Source organism: Adiantum capillus-veneris, chromosome 1 (genome assembly GCF_014529385.1).
Source record: "Adiantum capillus-veneris isolate H3 chromosome 1, ASM1452938v2, whole genome shotgun sequence".
Lineage (NCBI taxonomy): Eukaryota > Viridiplantae > Streptophyta > Polypodiopsida > Polypodiales > Pteridaceae > Adiantum > Adiantum capillus-veneris.
This window is the reverse complement of record NC_140931.1, coordinates 44,433,771-44,443,808: the sequence shown is the minus strand read 5'-3', so window position 1 is coordinate 44,443,808 and position 10,038 is coordinate 44,433,771. Positions and strand designations below refer to the sequence as shown.

At 43.2% G+C, this 10,038-nt stretch overlaps 1 protein-coding gene across 1 annotated transcript; it reads left to right on the top strand.

Moving 5' to 3' along the window:
• Positions 1 to 8,846: 8,846 nt before the first annotated feature.
• On the top strand, positions 8,847 to 9,721 carry LOC147464632 (uncharacterized). The gene has a single exon (XM_086509818.1). The coding sequence runs from the start codon at positions 9,102 to 9,104 to the stop codon at positions 9,564 to 9,566; it is 465 nt and encodes a 154-aa protein (XP_086365944.1). The 5' UTR covers positions 8,847 to 9,101; the 3' UTR covers positions 9,567 to 9,721.
• Positions 9,722 to 10,038: the final 317 nt, after the last annotated feature.

The following is a 10,038-nucleotide window of genomic DNA, read 5'->3' as shown; positions in this document are numbered from 1 at the left end:
TCTACATATGCATAAGATAGCTATGAGCATAGTAGCTTGGTGAAGCCTTTAAGGTGAAGCAAAGCTTTGATTTAGGCATGTTGCCATAGTTTGAAATATGATGTTAGTATATGAACTTACAAAACTTTGCAATATGATTGAATTCTATTTCATCGATTGTCAGTGTTTGCCGAGAGCCAAGTTGGCATGCATGGTACATACGACAACTCTCACTTTGTTTGTATACATGGCTATCAGCTAGATTCATCAACATAAGCTGCCTAAAATTCACTCTCTAGCAAGAATTTATTTTTTCTTTCAAAAGACAACTAATCATTGAGGTACACCAGGTTAAAGATTTCTAGTTCTTTTTTTTCTATGTTGGAAAAGATTTTCCCGGTATGCAAAGTAGTGTGCGTTAACAAACTTAATGAAGGAGCAAGGATTCTACCATGTGCCATAGTACTACCCATTGACGTGCGATCAAGGCTAATGGCACACAGATTTGGCGAATTGGAAAAATATGGATATAAGTTCACATTTTATGTTTGGCAACGTCGACTATGATGTATCCATGCTAGTAAAAATTGTGCAAGGCGTGTACAGCATTGGCTCAAATTGTTGAGGTCATTCCTAAATTGCATGCATGGCGTTCTCATAAGGTGGAAGTAATTCCACCCATCATTGTTTATGTCCTCTATAACACCAGCTACTATGTGATGGACATTCTTATCCATTACGGTGGATTTCACTTGCTGTGATATCCACGTGCACTGGACTCACACAATTTCTAAGAGGCAATAAGACCTTCTTAGTTTTTGATTTTTTTTCTCGACATTTCTCTTGTTAAAATTATTGCAAGGAATACCCTTAGCTATAACTTTTTTCTCGATAACAATTGAGACTAGTATATATGTTTGTGATCATTGCATATGACTGTCGCAACGGGCACTTGATATCATTGGCTCTATGCACAAGGTGCAATCAATACAAATGATGCTTTCTATAGGTAGCAAGTAGGCATGGGCCCGCTATCAAGGAACTAATTCATGGGATGACATGAATAGTCTAAGAGAGCTTCCAAACAAGTAATCTATTCTTTGAACACTGAAGAAAATCTAGTATGACTAACTTCTTTGGGGTGTTGGAGATATTTCTCTATTTTTCACGGGGAGAGATGATTATTTCAGGATCCACTTGAATAAGATTCCAACTTGAGAGGATTTTTTGTTTGATTTAATACATTGATTGTGAAAGGGCAGTGGTAATGTGTGTGCTAGTCTCCACCCAATCGTGCTATCGTATAGCCTCCCCCTAGCGTACACACTGTCCGGCCGTACCAGTGGCCTTGCCCATAGGACCCATGTCCTTACATTACCCCCCCTTGGAGAATTGTTTTTGTCCTCAAAAATGAATGTAGGAAAACGTTTCTTAAGTGCAGAGACATTCTCCCATGTAGAACCTTCTTCAGGTCTATCTAGCCATTTTACCAACACTTGTCGTCTGACATGATGTCTAGTGCAAAGCTCGTGAGATTCCAAAATCTTTTCGGGTTCATGAGGAATGCTTGGCGGTTCGATAAGGTCAACTAACACACCTGTGTCAATGATGTTATCATTCTGTCCTAGTTGTTTTCGTAAATGGCTAACATGAAAAACAAGATGAACTCGTGACTGCTCTGGGAGAGCTAACTTATAGGCCACTTGACCTATACTTTTGAGAATGGTAAACGGTTCACAATAGCGTGGTGAAAGTTTAGCAACTTTTCCCGTCTTCAGACTTTCTAAATGCTCCGAAACTTTGAGGAAAACCTTGTCTCCTTCTTCAAAAGTAGCAAGACGATGATGTTCATCTGCGTACTTCTTATATCGATCTTGAGCTTGCTTAACATTCTGTCGAGCAACTCAAAGCATGTCAAAATGATCATGGAGAAAATCCTTCGCTCATTGTATCTTCTCGCTAGCCAACCCCACCGTAATGGGTGATCTAGGTTGAAATCCATATAAAAGCATAAATGGACTAAACCCTGTAGTCACATGATTTGAACTATCACAAGCAAATTCCAATATAGGTAAGTAGTCTTCCCAATTGGTTTGCTTCTTGCTAATGTACGCTCGTAGCATATCCTCTAGCACTTGATTAACTCTTTTTGTTTGACCATCCGTTTCTCGATGATCAGCCGTACTTAGATTAAGTTTAGTTTCCAAATTTTGGAACACAGCTCTCCAGAAGTGATTATCGAACTTTCAATATCTGTCACTAATGATACTAGCTGGAAGACCGTAGAGTTTCTATATATGCTCTACAAATACACATGCTAATTGGTGTCTTAATCGTATTCTTAGTGGGAATGAATCGACCCATCTTTGTGAGACGGTCTACAATTACCCAAATGGCATCATGGCCACGATTTGTAATAGGTAGTCCTACTACAAAATCCATAGAGATACTCTCCCACTTACCTTGTGGAATCTCTAAAGGATGTAAAAGGCCACCTACCTTGAGGCACACTGACTTGGCACTGTTGGCTATTTAGTACGTGCTCTTGAACATCCTGATGTAAGCCTGGCCAATAAAATTTTCGTCGAACTAAGGCATACGTCTTACGGATACCTGGTTGACCAGCACTTGGACTATCGTGACACTCAAAGATTTGGCACCTAGTGTCTGAGTTCTTTGGCACACATACTCTATCTTTGTGGAGTAAGTAGCCATCATCAATGGAAAAATTCTTCCATCGCTTAAGCTCTTCTTGAGTAGGGGTGGAGCTCTGTGTGTTGGAGTTTCTATCTGCGCGTGCAGAGACATGTTGATCTGGCTGTTCAGAGACATATGAATGTGAGGGATCCCTTTTTAAAACCTCACTCCACACTTTAGCATATGATTGATCTTGTGCACACTTGACACGTAATGACTCCAAAAATCCACTCATTAGTTCCGTGAAAGCAAGTGAATTAATCTGAGGCATCTGACTTAGTGCAGCCGCTACTACACTATATCGCCCATTGCGATATCGTAGCTTACAATCATAACCTTGAAGGATTTCTACCCATCTAGCTTTATAGCCCTTCGAGTTTGTTTGAGTAATAAACCATTTGATACTCTCATGGTCAAAAACTACTTCAAACTCGGCACCATATCAATAGTGTCGCCACTTTCGTAAAGCGTGAATTATGGCATAGAGCTCTCTCTCATAAACAAAATAATTCTGTTGAGCTCTATCTAACTTTTTACTTTCAGAGGCTATAGGTCTTTCCTCCTGGAGAAGTACCGCACCAATGGCTTTATCACTAGCATCAGTCTCTACCACAAACGGCTTAAGTGTGTCGATGATTGCTAGGATCGAAGCAGTGGCTATAGCTACCTTGAGCTGCTTCTTCCCAAGAAAAGGTCTTACCTTTTGCTTTGAGTTGATCCGTCATAGAAATAGTGATTTTGGCATGGTCACGAATATACTGTCGATAAAACCCAGCCATGCCTAAAAATATTTGAAACTCCTCAACCGTGTTGGAATGTGGCCATCGAAGAATGGCAGTGACCTTGTCAGTGTCCATCTTGATGCCAGAATAAGAGATCACATGACCGAGGTAATGTATCTCTGTTTTAAAGAAATCAGCTTGCTTTGCTTAGCATATAGTGCGTGAGCTCGTAGTTGTTCGAACCCTAATCGTAAGTGTTCTATGTGTTCATCTTCAGTCTTACTGTAAATGAGATTGTCATCAAGGAAACCACAACAAATTTTCCAAGATAGGGACGTAAGACACTATCCATAAGTGTCATAAATGTAGCTGGAGCATTGGTTAGACCAAAAGGCATAACCAAAAATTCAAAATGCCCAAACCGTGTTCTAAAGGCGGTTTTGGAGATATCTTGTAAAAGGATACGCACCTGGTGGTATCTTGAACGAAGATCTATCTTTGTATAGTATCTTGCCCCATGGAGTTGATCAAACAACTCATCTACTCTTGGTAGAGGATACTTGTTCTTGATGGTTATGGCGTTTAATCCGCGATAATCTACGCACATGCGCATAGTACCATCGTTATTTTTTACCAATAGAATTGGTGATGCCCAAGGCGAAGTGCTAGGTCTAATGAAACCACGGGCGAGGTATTAAGTGAACTGACTCTCAAACTCCTTGGCTTCTTTAGCACTCATACGATAAGGTGGTTTACTCACTGGTTTAGTGCCTAGCAAGACATCTATGCCATGTTGCACATCACATTGGTGCAGCCAGTTTTGGTCGACACAGGGAGAAGCCAGCAACAAGAGAATGGCATCAGGCAGGATGATGGTACCGGACTTTGGCAGGTCTCAAATGCATTTTTGAGCAGGTTTCGCAGTGATGCGTCTGTCAAATGTGGATTTTAGCAGACCGACGAGGGTTTTCAGGCTTAGTCGCTCGGGTCTTTTAAAGTGGTCAAATATTCTTGCACGGGCTAGTACCATGATTTGTGATATGTTGAATGCTTGCACTGCTTGGACAAGGTCCGAGTTTTGGTGATGCTTGAAGATGAATGGGTAACAGCTTATGATCATGAGGCCGGCGGCATAAAAAGTGATCCTCGGGCTTGCTTCTGATCATTCGTAACGCGACGGGAAGCTAGTCACATTTTTTATGAGGGGGTGGAGCTCAAGCTTCGACACGTGGTGAACGGGAGAGGGTTGAAGGAGGCATTCGAAGGTCGGCATTTTATGGCGTGTGCAAGGGGGCTAAGCCCGAAGCTTTTTTTTAAGCTATTAATATTAAAAAAACGTATTTCTTTCTGTCTACAGTCGACGAGCAGTTGAACAAAGAAGGAGGCCGCCACCGGGGGGCAGCTCGTGGAGCAATGCATGAGGAAGCGCCATAGGGAGAACCGCCACTTGGGCGTGCATGAGGACGAGAATGATAGAGAGGGACGCCATGTGAATACAAAAAGGACGGCCAGTTGCATGAAGAGGAGAGGCCAGTTGATAGAGATAGCGACCAATAGCGAGGTCGCTATTGGCCTAGCAGAGGAGGAAGGTAAGGGGCCGCCACTTGAGGTGGCAGGCAGGAGAAGCCTGCAAAGTCAAGAGGCAAAGGCATGGTTGGTTGATGAGGAGGGCTCGTAGGAGCACTGGACAGCAGTGAGGCCATGGGGTGGCAGGTTGGACAGGAAACGCCGAGGGTCAGCCGGATGTAAGGTGGCACAGGAGGCCGCCAAGGGCCGAGAGTGGAAGAACGAAGGGCTGCATGGTAAGGGCCTATGGACGGCCAGCTGAAAGCAAGAGGGGGTCGTGATCAAAGCCGGGGAAGGGCGCTGCACAGTCGAGACCTTTGGGGTCGGGTTCCACCAAGGTAAGGGGTCGCCATAGGGCTAAACTGAAGGAGAGGGCTTGAGGAGAGTCGCCACAGGTGGCAATAGGAGGAGCATGGCGTGAGTATTGAAGGAAGGCGGTGATTGGAAAGATGGTATCAAGTGCATGAGAGGAGGGGTCGTGATCAGGGGGAACCGGAGGTTGCATCCGAGCAAGGGCTACAGATGGTATGGTGGAACTCGCCATAGGTGGTCGAGGGGCACCTTCAAGGTGCAGCAGCTAAGAAGTTGAAGAGCGACACTGCATGATTATTGAGTGTTGAAGCCACTTGCTACTATCATTTTATTTGCAGAGTGTGATTGCCGGGCTTTGAAATTGTCTACATGAGGTTATACCTCGTGGGTTCTGAAAGTTGTTTTTTCTTTGTGTTGAGTGGATGTATGCTATGTACCTGTGTTTTTGACATATACCAGATGTATGGGAGTATCAAGCGAGGGGAAGTTTGTATGCCAAGCGGTTATCAATCATATGTGAGAAAACTTATGCCTGTCGGAGATCTTGCAAGGTTTTAATTGACTTTCTATGGTATTTGGTGCTTTGAAGGGTCTTAGTCGACTACCATGGTCGTATGCTTTGTAGCCACGTACGTATAGTCTGGGTTGGTCGAGATTGGGCTTGGACAATAGCTATTTGCAGATTGCGTATCATGGTGTGTGTTTGCTAGGGGATAGGGGTGTTGTGAGATCACTGAGCTATATAGAGGCATCGAGTTTATGTGCTGGTGGTTTTCCCATTTCCCCCTTTCCAACATGCAGGGGGTAAACCTGGTGGTAATCACTTGAGAACACATCACTATACTCCGTGAGTAAGTGAGTCGGCTTTTGCCATGCAAAAGGAGAGAGTAAACTAGAGTTATGCTGGGATGGAGAATCTTGTAATTCCTATAATGTTTGTTTTACAACAGTTGCACGTTGCTCTATAGAATTAAAATTGGGAGCACTTTGCTCGTTAGATTTGTTAACACTTTTTTTATTAGTAGAATTCATTGCACTTTGCATACCATTACTAGAATTCACCGCACTTTGCTCTTGAGAATCCACAAGACTTGGAGACAAGCAGTAACACAAAAAGACCATCTATTAAATCTGCTTTCTGCAAAATAGAAAGCTTGGCTGTACATATAAGAGGTGCAGATGGTATATTTTTCTCACCAAGAAAAAGCACAGGATAAGGAGTTGTGTTCATAACTAGTGTGCAATGTGTTTCTTAAACCATACAGCCACTCCCGTCCTAAAACTACATTAGCACGGTCCATGTTCATAACTTGGAAGTCAAGGGTCATCGTATGATCTTGAACAATAAGCTCAACCCCTTGAAATACCGTGTCCCATACTTCTTTATCATTCCTAAACATTTGCTCCACCACATACTTGTGAGAGCAGGGAGTCTGTGTAAGCTTCAATTTCTTGACTAGCTTATAGTTCAAGAAATTATGAGTTGCACCATCATCCACTAAAATACGAACACGTTGTCCACTAATAGTGCCATGCATGAGAATCAAATCATGGGGGCCAAAGGTGGGTTGCCACATTGAAGCAGGCACACAACACTTGTGCTTTCCTTCCATATGAAGAACCTCTACAGCACAATATTAACGCTAGAATGGTAACAGGACACTTTTATGTCCTTGGACACTTTTGTGTCCTGTTAAGTGACCATTTTGCTTGAATTATTTGGAGAGTATGAAAATGAATTTATAGGTGCTATATATCCACAAAGTTGCCTTATGAGCTGAAAAAAACTTAGCATTTTTTTTTTGAGTATCGATCTCACCATTAACCTTACTCTTGCACAACATTTTTGAACCTAAACTGTGTGAAAAAACAGGTCCTGTTTTTGGCTTTTTTTCAATTTTTGGCAACTATACCACTCTAAACTTCATGTTTGTGAGGTTTAGATGGCTAGAGGTTAAGCCTTCATAGTTCTCAACATGTTTTGATGCTTGTAGGGAGAGCTAAGTGTTAAAATTGAAAGTTATGACCAATTTACAAGAATTGCATAATCCTGTTTTTTGGGCAAAATTAGCACTTTTATGATTTTTTTTGGTGGCTTTCTTGATATCTAAATTCAATTTTGATTGTGTAAGTGTAATGTACAACATAAAGCTAATCTTCCTTGATTTTTGGGGGACCTAATATGCTATATAGCATAGTATATGATGATGGTTGAGTTTTTTGATTGCTGAAGAATACGATACATTTTAGAATAGCAAGTATAACTTTCTCAATATTGCTAGTTTCTTAGGCCAATTGTGTGTATTTTGTAGGTAGTGACCATATCGAATCATAGACTATAAACTTGGCTAGATATTGAGTAGTTTCTATGGGTTTCTAGAGGTCATAATGCTAAACCCAATTTTTTCATGTTTGCTGTATTTAGCACTTTATCATGGACCCCAAGGTTCCAATTGTAAGAGACCCATTATCCTTTTGACATGCTCCATGGATCCTTTTGAATCCAGAGGCCCAAAGGGAACTAAGAAAACATGTATATAGTATCTGTATTGAGCGTGACTATAGAAACTTTGATTATAGGTCCGCAGAATGGCAAAAATGCAACTTTTTTGTACCTTTTTTTTTTGCCCAAAAAAAAATTAGTGAGGTAAAAGCAACCATATGCTTTGGTCACCAACCCATTGAAGTTAACGGGGCATTTTATCTCATGTCCTACAAAAATCTTCACTCTTATTTATATGCAATCAACCCTAAGAAATTGCTGTTTTGGGCAAAATGCACTGGTCCATCAACTATGGAGGCTTGTAGTGACCAAGGGATGAGAAAAATTACAAGTTTCTCATTTTTTCCATATGTAGTAGTTATTGAACTATAAACTCATGAAAGGATTTTTCAAAATGAGTGGATCTACTATGGTTTTGGAATTTTTTCCCAAAACCTTGAAAGGACACTTTTATGTCCTGTTAGGTTACCATTCTAGTGTTAAGGAGATGAATCTAATGTGAGGTGTTGCACCGTGTGCATGGCCTTTCCTTTGCCTTGCAAAAGAGGACAATCTTTCTTGTTACGTTGGTCCAAAAGACATCTAAAACACAAATTGTGTTTCTTTGCACGCTCAAAATCAGCAGTGCTGAAAGACCTACATGGAATATCTCGTGATTGCTTAGGCTTCTTAGCGTCTTGTGGGCATGGAGACATAGATTGTCTCTTATTCCTCTTGGAACGTTGGAAAGTGGGAAGTCAGAAAACCACCGGCACACTGAATGCTTGCCTCTCTATAGCTCAGCGATTTCATTGCACCCCTATCCCCTAGCAAACACACCTAGGCCCACAATCTAGCAGCGACTATTGTCGATGCCCAACCCCAGCCAACCTTGCCTATATACATGGACCCACAAAACATACCATCAAGGTTCTCACCCATAGCCCTTTAAAGCACCTTCACCCACACATATACACCTCATAATCGACCATCACATAGATCCTTTCCAGATCTTTGGCATATACCTACATCTACCACAATCATAGAAGAAATGTACATGAATCCAATAACCACACACCTTAGCATATGTAGACGTGGGAGAAGAGGAAGTATGGAGAATAGTTTAAGCTGACATCAAAGCTACAAATATTAGGGAGGTGATGTTTGCACTAATTACATATGGCGAGTGTGCGATGTTTGGGGTTTAAACTCATTGCGACCTTCTACGACACGCATGGCAAGCTCGCCTCTTGGATAACTTGTAGTGCTCCTTCCTTTGGTGGCCCTCTCCTACCGTTCTCGTCCCTCACTCTGTAGCAGCTTCCTTGTGGACCTCAGCCCTCATGCAGTCAACGCCCTCCTTCTTCTGTCGAGTCCCTCCAAAAAGCAGTGCCACCTTCTCGCTATACCATCCACAACCGGCCGCCACGCTTCCTCTTCGATGCCCTCTCACGAGCTGGTCGCCCTCTTTCTCAGCGTTGGCTCTCCCTTCATCAGCCTGCAAACGGCCCACCTTCTCAGGTCACCGCCCTCTTTTGCAGCGTTCCCTTCACCTCCTGATGATGACACCTCTGGCGGCCCTTGGTTGTTTTGACAGCACTCCCCTTGCAATCATCAAAGGCCTACCTTGTTTATGGTGTGGCTCCCCCTCAGCAAGGCGGCCTCCCTCTCAACTGGCAGCCCTCCCTTCATCCATGCAAACTGGCTCCCTGCTTGATGTCATCACCCTGCCACCTCCTGGCAGCCCTACCTTCCCGTCTCCAGGCGGCCCTCGGCCCCTCCTCTCACTCGCCCCTTGGCAGCACTAACTCCTCCCAGGATCAACACTTTGTTTTTTCACCTCCTGCCTGCGCCATCACGTGGTGACCCCAACCATTGCAGGCCCGTGAGCCCCCCTCTTGCCATACAAAACTTCCCGCTCTCTTCAGTCTTCAACTGGCCACCCTCGACTTGCCATTCTTGGTTCCCTCTGGCCCCTCCTTGCAGTGCGAGCCTCCTGCCATGCAAAACTGGCCGCCTTCTCCTCATGTATGGCCCAAGTGGCTCCCTCCTCATGCACTGCAACTCGTAACCCTTCTACTTCTGCAGAGCAGCCTGTTTTTTTAGCATGCTATTTTAAGGAAATATTTTTGCTTTTTTGACTTATGGCTTGGACCACGTTCCCGCGAGCAAAGCAAACCACGACCAAATGATCGTGCCTGGCTCCGCACACCTCAACATGGGGCTTCAGGCTCTTGTGTCAAGGCCATCATGGCCGCAAGAAAATAGAAACCGCTCCCA

Coding starts and splice junctions, on each gene's coding strand:
- LOC147464632 (XM_086509818.1), top strand. CDS start 9,102: ATGCAGTCAACGCCCTCCTTCTTCTGTCGAGTCCCTCCAAAAAGCAGT.